The sequence below is a fragment of the Eschrichtius robustus genome, chromosome 3 (assembly GCF_028021215.1).
Source record: "Eschrichtius robustus isolate mEscRob2 chromosome 3, mEscRob2.pri, whole genome shotgun sequence".
NCBI lineage: Eukaryota > Metazoa > Chordata > Mammalia > Artiodactyla > Eschrichtiidae > Eschrichtius > Eschrichtius robustus.
The window spans coordinates 44,162,049-44,179,286 of NC_090826.1; the positions used below are offsets into that span (position 1 = coordinate 44,162,049).

Here is a 17,238-nt window from a genome sequence, read left to right on the forward strand (position 1 = left end):
GAAGAGGAGTCCCCACTCGCCGCAACTAGAGAAAGCCCGTGCGCAGCAACAAAAGACCCAACGCAGCCAAAAATAAGTAAATAAATTCATTAAAAAAAAAAAAAGAAAGAAATTGCTGCAGGTTACCAATAATTTAGAGGAAAGAGAATAATGTTCTAAGACAGAGACTGGGAAAAAATATGCTAACAAAAGAATCTTAACTTGCATAACCATATCTTACAACCTTACAACCTTACAATAAGAGTGAAAACTTGAGTCTCAAATACTAAGATGTGAAAGAGAATATTTCTACACTGCATAAAAGAGAATAAAGTATAATAATTAAACATTCTAAAATATATTAATAAACTCTACATGCCTATGAAACTTTATTTTCATGTCCATTATCAGAACCTGCCACACCACTTTCCGTCCACAGATAACTATTTTGTCCCCACATTATTATGATTTATGTTACATGTTAGTGCAAGAAAAAGCCTCAGTTATCTTAAATGTTAAGTACTTTTTTCCTCTGTTCCACTTACCTTAGCCCAATAGCGAAAGGCTAACACCAAGGGAGTAAAGACAGGTTCCATTTTGCCAAGAGCAGCAAGTAAATCAGTAGTGAGGCATGCCATATCATTTCCTGCACTCACTCTACAAAGTAAACCACTGTGAATGAGAAAGAAACAAATTTTCACTGTACTTATACCTTAAAAACCAGAATACTTCAAATCCTGTGGCTATCCTTTCCAGTCACCACAATTAACACCTAAGAAGTCATAATAAAAACAAATGTTTTAATAAACTTAGAGCTAATAGAAAACTATATTCATTTCCATCACTAGAGTTCCATACAAATTAAAGATGTTTTAACCTTCATTTATACTTCAGAAATAAATTTTAACCTCACTTAGTATTTAATATTTAAGTTCATGAAAAATTAATTTCAAAAGCAGCATTAAGAGTCACCAAAACTTGATTTATGTGAGGGGAAAGACACTGATATCATCAATGTCAAATAGTACAACATACCTTCCTAGTCCATTCTTTTTGCTTTGCACATGATAAAAACAAAAAATGAAATACTGAACTGACTAGCTATACTTCTTGACTCTAATTTTTCCTATCCAAGCTTTCATGACTTTATTGATATGCTATTTTCAGATTAGAGATCAGAAAGAATTTATCTATTAATCCACAAGTAATGCTTATATGTAAGTGAAAACAGGAGCTACCTTAAACAGAGTGACAGAATTGTAGAAGAAACATTTTTGTGGCAGGGAAAAGAATGTGACTGAGGTTGCCGCAGAGGCAATTTGACACAATGTGGTAGGAAAAACACTAGAAGTCAGAATACCTCTATTCCAATTCTGATTTTCCCCTGAATAATTTGAATTTGGACAAATCACTTAATCACTCCAGGTCTCAATTTTCTAATTTAGAAAATAAGGAAGTTGAACTAGATCTCCAAAGATCCTTCTAGCTTTGAATAAGAAAACAGAGTAATCTTAAAATGTAAGAAATAATAATTAATAATCAATAAAAGAATACATTATTATTTCTGTATTGTTTCCATCTCTCCCACATTGGTTTCAAATACAATTATTTTAGTTTCCTTTGTCAAAGGCATGTTGCTCTCTCAGTCCTATAAATATCTGAATAGAAAGCGAAGATCAATCTTCAATGACTCCTTGAATTTCAGTGAACTAAAAACTAGATTCTAATAGACAGATCCTTGAGAAGAGAGTCTATTTCTTATTTATGTTTGAAATAAGCAAAGCAGTACCTAACATATAGTAAATGCTCAATACTGTTGGGTGAATAAACAAATGAAAAGTTTTGCATTAGAATGTTTTATTTTTAACTCTCTAATAACTCCATTTCTTGTTCACATGCTTTTAGCAGGCTTGCTAATTTTAATAAATAGAAACTAGCTTAGTCAAATTAATCCAAGGAGAAATCTAAAACAAAACTCTTCTCTCTTACAGATATCCACTGCATACTTGGTTGTTGTTAATTTTTTTTAAAAAACTTTATTTTCTCTTCATTGTTACCAACCTTTTCCGATCTTTGCACACCACAACAGGAACTTTAGCGTGAAAATCAGATTCCACATCTACATATAATACTAATAAAGAAAAAAAATAAAACATGTAAGCTAATGTCAACATCTCTCAAATGTTTGCTCTATGGTAAACATTAAGTAATAGTTTCCTTCTAAAAATCACTCTCACTGCTTCTGTGGGATAATCCACTCTTCTCGTTATGAGCATCAACCCAACAGAATCTCTTACCTCTCTTGGTGTCATTTGCTGTATTATCACAAACCACAGACAGGCAGAGTCCCAAATACTGTCTGAACATTATAATTACCTTAAGAAGAAAGGTTTTAACATCCCGAAAAGTTTGAATATTTCCAAGTAAATATACGATCTAGTCAAAGTCGTTAAACCTTCATAGATACAGCAAACAGAGGACACCACTTACTTCTGAAGGCTATTTCCACAGGAGTCACGAAATGAGAACCTACAATGCTTTGACAATATAGTTCTTTTAAATTATCCATGGCAGTAAAAGGCTAACTCTACTGGCCCTATTTCCTGTTAATATACGAAGAGTCTGCAAAAGCTCTTAAGGAAGGACTAACAGGTGAAGCACACTTCCACTCTGAAGTCTTTCTCTACATCTCCAAGGTAGGCCCCATGCCATAAAATATCTAATCTAAACAAAAATAGATGGATTAACATTATCTCATTTGAAGTTCAAAAAAAAATCTCTTAGTAGTACCTGTTGGAATTATTAATCTATCCAAAACAAATGTGCTGAAGAGCTTTATGTCAGGAGTTACATTATGCATGGTGGATATGACAATGAATAGATACAAAGAGCTCAATTAGGGATCTGGAAAACAAATATATAAACAAATAAATCCTGTAGATAACAGGATAGAGGTCTTTAAAGAGAAGAGAGGGCATAAAGGAGGGAATAATCAATTTTACATTCAGACTGAATTTTAAAAACCTATGTTATGTGACTTAAGATGATCTATTCATGTATTTTAGTGGAAAACATATTTAAAATATTTTTGCTACGTTGATAGTGTCTAGTGAGTCTAAAGAGGTAAAAGCGCTTATCTATACTATGCTTTAGAGTTTTTGTGCAATGAGAGTCAACTATTTATTACAGAAGAAAACTCCCTTTACAGGTTAAACTAGACCAAAATCATCCCTTAAATATTAATATCCCAGGAAAATGGCCAAAAAGCTGATAAATAACGGAGAGCTGATAGGGCAGACAGAGAGAAGAGAAGAAGTTTAGAACTGACACTAGAGCCAATGAGAGGGCATGGCTAAAATCAATAAGCTATCTCTTCTAAGCCAAAATGGAAATATTTTTGACAGGTAATTTTGATTCATAAAATTTAAGATGACAATAGTAATAATAATAACAATCACAGCAGCAGAAATGTAATAAGAAGGTACTGTATACCAGGTACTTTTCTAAGCTATGGCTTAACCCATTTCATCCTCATAAACAACCCTCTCATCAAAAAGATACTATATTATTGCCATTTTATAGATGAGAAAACTGAAGCATTAACACTTAAGTAATTTGTCAAAGGACACACAACCAGTAAGTGGTACAACTAAAATTTGTGCCTGGAAAGTCTGGCTCCAGATTCTGAGCTCCTAAGCATTTACTTTATATAACAAAAAAAGCAGTAAATAAAACCAAGAAAATAATATTCCAGACTGTACTACATGACCTGGGACCTGCTTTGAGAAAGTTGTAATTTTTAAAATTTTTATTTAAAAAGTACTGTTACCTTTTTACAGGTAACAATACTTGTTACATAAATGAATGAATGTCCTTTTTACATAAAAATGTCCTTTTTACATAAAAATCAATCCAGACAGATGAGCCACATATGAAAGACTTACTAGGTATAATTTGGTTGATGTACTATAAATGATTAACACTGTTTTAAGTGGGGAAGAAACATATTTACTCAATGCATACACATTTTTCCCCCAAGTCTGTCCCTAAATCTTCCTTCATCAACAATCTCCTAATGATTACAGGTTTTCTGTCTCATTTTACACAAGAAGCATCCATAATACTCAAAGGCAACATTTTGAAATTACCCAAAAGGCAATCATTTTTAATATATCAATTTTAAATATGATACTTTTGATGTAACCGACATGTAAATGTTCTAGTACACCTATTAAATACATATGCAATACAATGACGCAAATATTCTAGCAGTTTTAGTTTAACTTGGTTAGGCATACATAAACAACACAATGCATATATATTTAAAGAACTTTCTTTAGAAAAACAACTTTAAAAAGAAACTCACCACTTTTTTTTAAAATCCCAAGCACTTGTATCAGAAGATCTGGATGATTCATCTAAAAGAAGTTTCAAATTAATAAATACACTAATTTCAAAGTTCAAGTTGCAGAACTTTAGAGATAATTCAATTTCATTAAATACAAGTAAAATCATGCTCTGTATTTTAAAATAATGAAAACAGAATAGTGTTCTACTTTTATGTTAAGAAATCTTGTTCATGGAGGAAGTAGAATCTAATAAATCATATAGTACTATTATTCCAGCAACACTACTAGAATTAGTGAGTTCTTAGAGTGAGAAAAGATTCTGTAATTTCATATCAAAACAAATGAAAAAGAAATCAGTTTACCAAATGATTTCTAAAGAGAAGTTGTTGAGATAAGAAATTTAAGGGATATTGACAACTGGCAGCATGGCCAAAAGGCTTAGATTAAAATAATACTTTAAATAACAAGCATGTCAAATATTTAGCTTAAATGTGTACTTTGCTGCTATTTAAAAAGTATTTAATAATCATACCTTACTTGTAAGTTAATGACTATATCAGACTAGAAATTAAAACATCAAATTTTCACCCAAATCAAACCTCCTTGAGCATAAGCTTATTATTCAAAAAATTAAAAACACATAAAATATCAACTGATTATTTTAAATGTTTGATATGTCAGTAAATAAGCAATGTTAGCAATGCTAAACAATATTGGTATTTTGCTAATGGTCCTAGCCACTACTTATTAAAAGTACCTATAATGTACCAGGTACTATACAAAAATACTTGGTATATATCACCTTATTTAATATTGAAGTTATTATTCCTATTTTGGAAATTAGAAACTGAGGCTCAAGAAGGTCAAGTAACTTGCTCATTGCAGCCAAGATTTGAACATCTACAGATGTATGATTTCAAAATTCTTTCCTCTTTCTAAACTGCTTACCATAAGCAGTAACTGTTCAACATGTTCAAATACAAGCATTTTCCCTTTATTTTTGACCGCCTTCCTCTTCTTCCTTTTTTTTTTCTCCCTTATTTTCTTTAATTCCACCTATGTCTGACACCTAAAAAGTACTTTCCAAAAGCACTGTTAAATCATGATGGTAACATTCTACAAGCCAGAGTTTTATATTCCCCTATATCTTCTCTAAAAAGATAATCAATAAACAATACCAAGTACTAATTAAGAACCATACAGAAAAGGGTCTTGTCTAATTACTTACCTTGGGAGGAAATTTTATATCTATATTAACATCACTACTTTTCAGAGCAAACTTAGTCAGAGACGAGCCATACAACCTAAGTGAACACTCTGGAAATGAAGGAAAAATATCATAGCATGAAACAGCATGCAAATATGAGAACTTTAAAAAACAGTGATAGGAAAACTGCATGTATTTCAATTCTGTGTCTTCCAATTCTAATACAGCAATTATAGAAGAATAATATCCTTTTCTAACTGATCTACAAAATAGTAAAAATGTTTCTCAGTTATAGGGTTCAGGAAGAGAGAAATAACTCATTCAAGTTCAGTGTTTAAACAAAATTTTAGTAGTAATTCATTTAGGAATAACTAGAAGTATGTTTCACATTTAATATGTAACAGTAAAGAATGTACTAACCTAACTATAGCTACTGTCACAAACTACATATTTTTTTAGATATTTATATTTACTTCAGAAATAGCTCTTTAAATGGGGAAGGGATCACAGACATTCAGCCAATGCTCTTTAAAAACACAAAGTGAAGCCAAGTCAATTGATACTGCAGACCTAAAACCAAAAAAAACTCTGGCTTTCAAGAGTTCACAGAACAAAATAAATAGGAATAATAACATGCTACCTACATCTTTTGCAAACTATCAAATATGTTATTTCAAAAATCATAATAAGGTAAATTTTTAAAGGATCTCAGCAGAGGGCAAGTTGAAAAATAACATGATTGGGACTGATCATGGGCTGTTTAGTATGCTAGGAAGTGTTAAGTTTGTACTCAGTTGAATATATAAAAGTCTACTTTTCAAGTTCACAAAATGTCTGGAAGTCATCCAAGTCATTAAAATCATAAATATTTCACTTCTATTCTTATAATAATAAGTAAATTATTCCTATGTATAATTTAAATTAGTATCAATGTGTTTTAGATAGAAAACTACATTATAGAAATAATAAAGAAAAATTAAAATTTCAATTTCAATTTTATATTCTTTCTTATAAATCTCACAATGGCTTGATATAAAATTATAATTTATCAACTGTCTAAAGTCCCTTTGGTGGTAAGAAACAAGTCTTACTTAATATCCATTTACCTAAATTCAGTATTAATGAAAAAAAATGCTGAGGGCTAAGCAAATAATCTATACATAATGTCTACAATAAACCTGACCCAACTCCCCCTTGTACCCAAAACAATAGCTTTCTGTAAAGAAAGATCAAGAGTCAAAAAAAGAAATAAAAGTGTAAATTTTACCTCTAACATCCTTAAAGTAAATTAATTTTCCCCACTATCAAGCAAGAGGAATTTTATTCAGTAACTAGTTCAACTGTATATACCGAAATAAATATGACTAAAATGTCCATTCAGAAGTCAGTGATACTGAAAATTTAATATAAAATATAATATTCAAGCACTAAGCAATTAACCTTGTATCTGACATTTTAAAAATCTTTTTTTCTTATTACAAAAATTATGCTGTGCCGTAATTCTCCATTTTCCTTTTCTGAAATATCTCCCCCCAAAAGTCATTTACAAATAATTAAATTAATCTACTTTTAAGATGGAGAAAAAAAGAGAAAGAAAAACATTAAGAATTTACCCTAAGTTCAAGAGGAAGCAAGAGGAAGAGCTGTGTCATTTTAAAAATTAAGTATAAAATGAAGCTGTACCTGGTAAAAATGCTGTTATAACCTTTGACATCTCCTCCACAATTTCCTGACGAACTCTGAGGTCATCATCTGTTATTCCTTGTTCTTTTGCTAATTCAATAACTGCAACACTTAAAGCAGCCAAGTGGGCAAGGGAAGGAGGTGGCAGAGAACGAAGTTCACTTTCTTCCTGTTTTTCCTATTTAGTGTGACGTTTAACAACAACAATATAAAAAAAGATTTCTATTTTAACGTCCTCGTATTTAGGAGAGAAGGACATAATCAACATACATGCACCTTCTATTGCCAGATTTAAGAAACCTAGGATATGGAACTGAACAAAAGAGACAGAGATCCCTGCCTCTGTGAAGCAGGACTGAAAGAATGAGAGGTGCTGTGGGGGAGGTTGCTATTAAACATTTTAAAAATAAAACCTGTTTTACTTTACTGTCTGCATAAATTCTGAAATGCTACATCAAAGCCAAGATTCCATAAGTAACAACATTTAGCTGATCATTTTGTTGCAGCCAAGAGAGACTGTCTTAGGTATAGCAGAAGGTCTTGAATGTCTCTGATTGGCATGTACAGTACCAGATTAAATGGTCACAGGAAAACATCCTAAACAATATCGCCATGTATTTGATACACTGCCTCCCATTTAAAACTGATTTCGTTGTTATTTTACACAAAACTAGGCAAAATGTTAAAAAAAACAAAACCTCTATTCTGCTAAAAGTTTGAAAGCAATTTAAAGCAAGGAGCTGAAGAGGGACTATATTATATATGCACAATGATTTTTTAAATTAATTGATTACTCTCATTTTAAAAACTACATGCTAACTGCAAAAGCTACATGAATTATAAGAAAAGAAAATCACCCACCAGCTCACATCCTACTATTCCATACATTTTTCAACGTAACAGACCATACCATTTCTTTAATATTATAACAAAAACATTTTCTATTATCACATTTCAGTCAACAAACAATCGCATATTTTTTTTGAGAGATGGAGCTCCCAAAAGAATGATCAAAAGTAGTTTGTTCTTTCCCCCTCCCCGACTCAATATAGTAAAACAAAGACTTTGGTCTATTCCTAATTCTATTCTTTGTTACCATATTCAGTCTTAATGTAAATCAAGTTTACCTATGGTACAGAATAATCAAACATAGGAAGTAAGACAACCTTGTTTTTATAAGTTTCTGAGATCATTTCTGCAACCTTAACTATAAACTACATCTTAGATGAGCATCTAAGTTTTCGGGACTACTTTTTTTTTAGGATTTATCCAAGGTATTAACAGCAATATACTTAATGAAAAAATGACACAAAATTAACATGCAACAAAATTATCTTTATTTCTAGATTGAAAATAAGAGGATAAAAGACAGTGAACACACTCTTCTATCTATGCTATCCCGCATGCTGCAATAAGAGCCTGTATGCTGCAACTAAAGATCCCGCATGCTGCAACAATCCTGCTTGCCGCAACGAAGACCTGGCGCAGCCAAATAAATAAAAATAAATAAATAAAATTTTTTTTTGAAAAATAAGCCTATTCTACCTCCTTTAGGATACTGTTCAATCAAACATTCTCATTTATATCCTCATATCATTGCTCATCCTCATGTCAACCTGATATCTTCATATATCCTCTGTCATAAATATGATCAATTAAATCCCTACCCTTCTATAACTTACATTCTAGTTAGAGAAAATAGACAACAGATAAATAAATATATATTATGATGTCAGGTAGTGTTATTAAGAAAAATAAAACAGGGTAAGAGGCTACAGACTGTTGGGAAGATGGTATTATTTTAGAATAGAGTAGAAAAAGAAAGCCACTCTAAACAGGTGAAGAGACCTGAAAGTGAAGAAGAGAGTTATTTAAAGAGAGCAATATGTCTGAGGCTGAGTAACAAAGTGGTGACTGTGAAACATGATGAAACTGAAAAGTTAACTAGAAGCCAAATATTGTATAACCTCATGAAACTTGATAAGGGCTTAGAATTTTAAGTTGTGAAGCTACTGATGGGCTATAAGTAGGAAGTAACACGATACATTTTAAAAGAACAATTCTGGCTACTAAATGAAGACGACTGGGTGGGGGGGTGGGGCAGGGCAAGAAGTGAGATAAGTTGGAAATAGTCCACATGAGAGATGGTGGTAGCTTAGACTACAGCAGAAAAAGTAGAGATGTGTGACAAATGACTAAATTTGGAATACATAACATTTTGAAGGTAAATTCTACAGCATTTGCTAATGGTTTGAATGTGGGGTGTAAAAGAAAGAGATGAATCAAAGATGACTCAAATGTGCTTATCCTAAGCAACACGGTAAATGGCGGTGCCTTCTACTGAGATGAGGTAAATGCTGGAAAGAATTAGTTTAGGCTAGGAAAACTTGCCCAAAAGGCAAAAACCTCCTAATTACTCTCCCATTTCTAATCTCCGGCTCTTCATCCCATTCCCCATATTTCTACCAGTTATTCTCCTATTTAAAAACCTTCAATACATCTTCAACAAAATACTAGGAAACCGAATTCACAGAATATTAAAAGGATTATACACCATGACCAAATGTGATTTACTCCTAGAATGCAAGAATGGTTAAACATAAAATAATCAATGTAATATACCACCTTAAAAGCATGAAAAGGGAAAAATGACAGATAACCTCAACTGATGCAGAGAAACCATTTGACAAAATTCAACACCCCTTGCAGTAAAAACACTCAACAAACTAGGAATAAAATGAAACTACTGCTACATAATAAAGACCATATATGAAAAGCCTACAGCTAACACCGTATCTGATAGTGAAAGACTGAAAGCTTTCCTCTAAGATCAGGAACCAGTAAAGAATGCCCATTTCACCACTTCTATTCAACATATTATTGGAAGGTCTAGCCAAAGGAATTAGGCAAGAAAAAGAAATAAAAGGCATCCAACTTGGAAAGGAATAAATAAAATTATCTCTATTCACAGATAACATAATCTAATATGTAGAAAACCCTTAAGAGTCTAAAAACAAATGTTAAAACTAATGAACAAATTCAGCAAACTAGCAGGATACAAATCAGCACACAAAAATCAGCTGCATTTCTATACACTAACAATGAACAACCTGAAAAAAAATAATTCCACTTAAAATAGCATCAAAAAGAATAAAAGATTTAAGAATTAACCAAGAAGATGAAAGAGGTGTACAGTGAAAAAGACAAAACATGGCTTAAAGAAATTAAAGAAGACATGAATAAAGAGAAAGATATTCCATGTTCATGGATTGGCAGACTTAATATTGTTAAGATGTCAACAGTACCCAAAGCAATCTACATATTCAATGCAATCCCTATCAATATCCCAATAACTTTTTTTTGCAGAAATAGGAAAAAAGATCCTAAAATTCACCTGGACGCTCAAGGGACCCCAAATAGCCAAAACAATCTTGAACAAGAGGAACAAAGCTAGGATACTAACATTTCCTGACTTCAAAACTTACTGCAAAGCCACAGTAACCAAAACAGTATGGCACTGGCATAAATATAGACACAGAGGCCAATAAAATAAGAGAGCCCAGAAATAGATGTTCATATATAAGGTCAAATGATTTTTAATAAAAATGTTAAGAACATTCAATGGGAAAGAACTGCCTTTTCAAAACATGGTGCTAGGAAAGCTGGATATCCACATGCAATATGGATCCTTGTCTTACACCACATACAAAAATTAACTCAAAATGGATCAAAGATCTAAACGTAAGAGCAAAATTATAAAACTCTTAGAAGAAAACAAAAGAGAAAAACTTCATGACATTGGATTTGGAAATGATTTTTTGGATATTAAACAAAAACACAGGAAACAAAAGAAAAAATAGACAAATTGGACTTCACAAAAATTAAATACTTTTGTGTATCAAACAACACTACTAATAGAGTAAAAAGGCAACTCATATAATGGAATAAAAAATTTGCAAGTCATGTGTATGATACAGAATTAATATCCAGAACATATGAAGAACTCCTAAACTCAACTACAAGAAAATAACCCAATTCAAAAGTGGTCACAGGACTTGAATAGACATTTCTCCAAAGAAGATATATGAATGGACAATAAGCACATGAAAAGGTGCTCAACATCACTAATCATTAGGGAAATGCAAATCAAAAGCACAGTGATATACGACTAGGATGATTATTATCAAAACAACAACAACAACAGAAAAAACAACAACAAGATTTTGTGGATATGAAGAAATTGAACCCTTGTGTATCACTAGTGGTAATGTAAAATGGTACAGCCCCTGCAGAAAACAGCATGGCAGGTCCTCAGAAAATTAAACATAAATTTACCATTTGACTCAGCAATTCCACTTCTGGGTATATACACAAAAGAAATGAAAGTAAAGATTCAAACAAGTATTTCTACACCAATGTTCATACCAACATTATTCACAATAGCAAAAAGTAGAAACAACCCAGATATCCATCCATGGATGAATGGACACACAAAACATGGTATATATTACATAGAATGGGATATTATTCAACATTAAAAAAGAAATTCTGACACGTACTGTACTACAATATGGTTGAAGCTTAAAGACGTTACGCTAAGTGAAATAAGCAGAAAAGGACAAATATATAATTCCACTTATATGCAGCACCTACAATAGTCAAATACAGAGACAGAAAGTACAGCGGTGGTTACCAGGAGCAAGGGTGAGAGAGAAATGAGGAGTTATTGTTTAATGGATACAGGGTTTCAATATAAGTTAATGAAAAAGTTCTGGAAATGGATATTGCAGATCATTGTACAACAATGTGAATGTACTTAATGTCACTGAACTATACACTTAAAGATGGTTAAAATGGTAAATATTATGTCATATATATTTTACCACAATAAAAAAATTGTTTTAAACCTTCAATGGCACCAATAGGATAATGCACCACCTTCTTAACGTGGAATATACAGCAATTTAGTTTCAGCATGCCTTTTTAGGTCCTCCTCCAACCATTCCCTCCCCATAACATCTGGGGCAGATATCCATAGTTAAATAGTCAGCAGCTTCCAAAGACTATATGTGATATTGGGTCTCCACATCATTACTCACATCATGACACTCTTTCTTGTATCCATCTGGTGAAACTCTAATCCCTGAAGTTGTAACTTAAATGTCAAATATTCAGTGAAGGCTTCTTAATGTCTTTCCCTTTCCAACATAATGAAATGCTCCCTTTAATTCATGATTAATAACATGCTATGCATTCCATCACTCTTTACCTCCTGAGGTAATCAACTTATTCTCCTCATTTTAAACACTGCCTCATCTACTGGCTTGTGTTTTCAACAAGTAAGCACTCTCTACCTCTATAATAACAGCAACAACAACCACCATTTATTGAGTACCCACTATGGGCTTGGCATTGTGCCAGGGGTTTTAGAGCTATTATGTCACTTAAGTCTTAAAATACACCTCCTTAGGGAGCTATTATCAAAATCATTTTATAGGGGGCAGAGTCAAGATGGCATACTAGGAGAACGCGGATTCGCATCTCCTCACAACTAGGGTACTTACCAGGCACCAGTGCGGGACCACGGACATCTAAGGGAACAGGGCGAACCCCCAGCGACCGGGTAGGATGTGGGGCGTGGGGGGAGTGATGGGGGAGGAGAAGTGGAGGCGGGATGGGGCTGGTGCCCCTGAGGGGTGGCTGGGGGAGGGGAAGCGATCCCATGACAGAAGGAGGATATTGGGGAACCACTGGGAAGGCAGAGGATCAAAAGGGAACATGGCCAGTCAGGTTTCACCTGCCCACTTGAGCCCCCAGGAACCTGCTGAGATTCATCCTGATCCTCTGCCCACTGAGGCCCCCTCCAGCCGAGCGGGTCCTGAGGGAGTGGGAGGGAGGGAAGGGGGAGCAAAAGTAAAGGCCGGACCTCAGGGACAAGCACCCCTGAGGGGTGGCTGGGGGAGGGGAGGAGTTCCTACACCCAGAGGGACCCACCCATGGTTAGGGGTCCAGCGGCAACGGTGGAGACCCTGGGGAAGATGGTGGGGAGGAGCACAAAGGAATGGAAGAGAACCGGGCCAGCACTCTCTCTGTCCACTTAGGCACCCCAGGCCTAATCTTCTGCCCTGGGAGCCTCCCTCCTGCCGCTCAGAGCCCAAGCCCTGCCCCTACACCCCCATCCAGGGCCCTACCTCTACATTCGGAGACACCCTCCAATGCGCTGGGCCTAAACCCCACCCACACACCCTCACTCAGGGCCCTACCTCCAAACTCCGGAACTCCACACTCCAGAGGCCCTCCTTTCCAGGTGCTGCCCCTCCCCTTCAAAGCCCAGATCCTAAGCAGAGGTCCTGGGCCATGCCTGAACAGCGCCCTGCATAGGCCCTGCCCCACGCTCAAGCATCACCGCCCCCCCCACCCCACCCCACCCCCCAGCTAGGTCCCTGCCTAAGTTCCACCCCCACCTAAACTCCGCTTTCATAGACAAGGCTTTTTTTTTTTTTTTTTACTTTTTTCCTCTTTTAGATTGGGGTTCTGTTTTACCTTGTTGATTCACTGTTCTTGATTCTTTTATATTATTATATTTCCTAATAAATCTTTTATTTTTCAAATTTTATTTTATTCTTTATACTTTGTTATTGTTCTGCCATTTTGGCTAGTTCCCCCCTCTTTATTTTATTTTTTTCTTTTCTGTTGTGGTTTTATTTTACCTTGTTGCAGTTGTTTCAATTACAGTTTTATTTTTTCCTAATGTATTTTTTATCTTTCTAACTTTATTTTGTTTTTTATTCTTTGATATTGTACTGCTCCTTTTTTTTCTTTTTCTTTTTTTTTTTTTTTACCACACCACAAAGTTTGCAAGATCTTGGTTCCAAGGCCGGAAGTCAGGCCCGAGTTCCTGTGGTGAGAGCTCTGAGACCAAACCATTGGACTAACAGAGAACCTCAAACCTCAGGGAATATTATTCAGAGTGAGGCCTCCCGTAGGTCCTCATCTCAGCACCAAGGCCCAGCTCTACCCAACTGCCTGAAAACTCCCGTGCTGGACGTCTCAGGCCAAACAACCAGTAAGACAGGAATACAGCACCACCCATAAAAAAGAGGAAAAAAAAATTTAACGACAGAAAAATACGTTACAGATGAAGGAGCAAGGTAAAAACCTACAAGACCAAATAAATGAAAACGAAATAGGCAACCTACCGGAAAAAGAATTCAGAGTAATGATAGTAAAGATGATCCAAAATCTCAGAAACAGAATGGAGAAATACAAGAAACATTTAGCAAGGATCTAGAAGAAGTAAAAAGGAAACAAACAGTGATGAACAAGACAATCACTGAAATTAAAAATACTCTAGAAGGAATCAATAGCAGAATAACTGAGGCAGAAGAATGGATAAGTGAGCTGGAAGATGAAATGGTGGAAATAACTGCCAGAGAGCAGAATGAAGAAAAAACAATGAAAAGAATTGAGGACGATCTCAGAGACCTCTGGTACAACACTGAATGCACCAATATTCGTATTATAGGGGTCCCAGAAGAAGAAGAGAAAAAGAAAGGGGCTGAGAAAATATTTGAAGAGATTATAGTCAAAAACTTCCTAAACTTGGGAAAGGAAATAGTCAATCAAGTCCAGGAAGCACAGAGAGTACCATACAGGATAAACCCAAAGAGAAACACACCAAGACACATATTAATGAAACTATCAAAAATTAAATACAAAGAAAAAATATTAAAAGCATCAAGGGAAAAGCAACAAATAACATACAAGGAAATCCCCATAAGATTAAGAGCTGATTTTCAGCAGAAACTCTGCAAGCCAGAAGGGAGTGGCAGGACATATTTAAAGTGATGAAAGGGAAAAACCTACAACCAAGATTACTCTACCCAGCAAGGATCTCATTCAGATTTCATGGAGAAATTAAAACCTTTACAGATAAGCAAAAGTTAACAGAATTCAACACCACCAAACCAGCTTTACAACAAATGCTAAAGGAACTTCTGTAAGTGGGAAACACAAGAGAAGGAAAAGACTTACAATAACAAACCCAAAACAATTAAGAAAATGGTAATAAGAACATACATATTGATAATTACCTTAAATGTAAATGGATTAAATGCTCCCACCAAAAGACACAGACTGGCTGAATGGATACAAAAACAAGACCCGTATATATGCTGCCTACAAGAGACCCACTTCAGACCTAGAGACACATACAGACTGAAAGTGAGGGGATGGAAAAAGATATTCCATGCAAATGGAATTCAAAAGAAAGCTGGAGTAGCAATCCTCATATCAGACAAAATAGACATTAAAACAAAGACTATTATAAGAGAAAAAGAAGGACACTACATAATGATCAAGGGATCAATCCAAGAAGAAGATATAACAATTGTAAATATTTATGCACCCAACATAGGAGCACCTCAATACATAAGGCAAATGCTAACAGCCATAAAAGGGGAAATCGACAGTAACACAATAATGGTAGGGGACTTTTAACACCCAACTTTCACCAACGGACAGATCATCCAAAATGAAAATAAATAAGGAAACACAAGCTTTAAATGATACATTAAACAAAATGGACTTAATTGATATTTATAGGACATTCCAACCAAAAACAACAGAATACACTTTCTTCTCAAGTGCTCAGGGAACATTCTCCAGGATAAACCACATTTTGAATCACAAATCAAGCCTTGGTAAACTTAAGAAAATTGAAATCATATCAAGTATCTTTTCTGACCACAATGCTATAAGACTAGATATCAATTACAGGAAAAAAACTGTAAAAAATACAAACACATGGAGGCTAAACAGTACACTACTAAATAACCTAGAGATCACTGAAGAAATCAAAGAGGAAACCAAAAAATACCTAGAAACAAATGACAGTGAAAACACAACAACCCAAAACCTATGGGACGCAGCAAAAGCAGCTCTAAGAGGGAAGTTTATAGCGATACAATCCTACCTCAAGAAACAAGAAACAACTCAAACAAACAACCTAACCTTACACCTAAAGCAATTAGAGAAAGAAGAACAAAAAAAAACCAAAGTTAGCAGAAGGAAAGAAATCATAGAGTTCAGATCAGAAATAAATGAAAAAGAAATGAAGGAAACAATAGCAAATATCAATAAAACTAAAAGCTGGTTCTTTGAGAAGATAAACAAAATTGATAAACCATTAGCCAGACTCATCAAGAGAAAAAAAGGGAGAGGACTCAAATCAACAGAATTAGAAATGAAAAGGGAGAAGTAACAACTAACACTGCAGAAATACAAAGGATCATGAGAGATCACTACAAGCAACCATATGCCAATAAAATGGACAACCTGGAAGAAATGGACAAATTCTTAGAAAAGCACAACCTCCCGAGACTGAACCAGGAAGAAATAGAAAATATAAACAGACCAATCACAAGCACTGAAATTGAGATTGTGATTAAAAATCTTCCAACAAACAAAAGCCCGGGACCAGATGGATTCCCAGGCAATTTCTATCAAACATTTAGAGAAGAGCTAACCCCCATCCTTCTCAAACTCTTCCAAAATATAGCAGAGGAAGGAACACTCCACAACTCATTCTACGAGGCCACCATCACCCTGATATGAAAACCAGACAAAGATGTCACAAAAAAAGAAAACTACAGGCCAATATCACTGATGAACATAAATGCAAAAATCCTCAACAAAATACTAGCAAACAGAATCCAACGGCACATTAAAAGGATCATATACTATGATCAAGTGGGGTTTATCCAAGAAATGCAGGGATTCATCAATATATGCAAATCGATCAATGTGATAAACCATATTAACAAATTGAAGAAGAAAAACCATATGATCGTCTCAATACATGCAGAAAAAGCTTTCGACAAAATTCAACACCCATTTATGATAAAAGTCCTCCAGAAAGTAGGCATACAGGGAACTTAACATAATAAAGGCCATATATGACAAACCCACAGTCAACATCATTCTCAGTGGTGAAAAACTGAAACCATTTCCACTAAGATC

The 17,238-nt window shown here is 34.5% G+C and overlaps 1 protein-coding gene across 7 annotated transcripts in view; it reads right to left on the reverse strand.

Moving 5' to 3' along the window:
* TUT4 (terminal uridylyl transferase 4) overlaps window positions 1-17,238 on the reverse strand; it is a 142,045-nt gene that overhangs the window by 54,487 nt on the left and 70,320 nt on the right. For all 7 annotated transcript variants that reach the window (XM_068539883.1, XM_068539881.1, XM_068539880.1 and 4 more), the window contains exons 5-9: window positions 7,219-7,396; window positions 5,557-5,645; window positions 4,346-4,397; window positions 2,041-2,110; window positions 525-651 (exon numbers count right to left, since the gene is read on the reverse strand). In XM_068539883.1, the coding sequence (XP_068395984.1) occupies window positions 525-651; window positions 2,041-2,110; window positions 4,346-4,397; window positions 5,557-5,645; window positions 7,219-7,396 (516 nt within the window). The remainder of the gene's footprint in view (window positions 1-524; window positions 652-2,040; window positions 2,111-4,345; window positions 4,398-5,556; window positions 5,646-7,218; window positions 7,397-17,238) is intronic.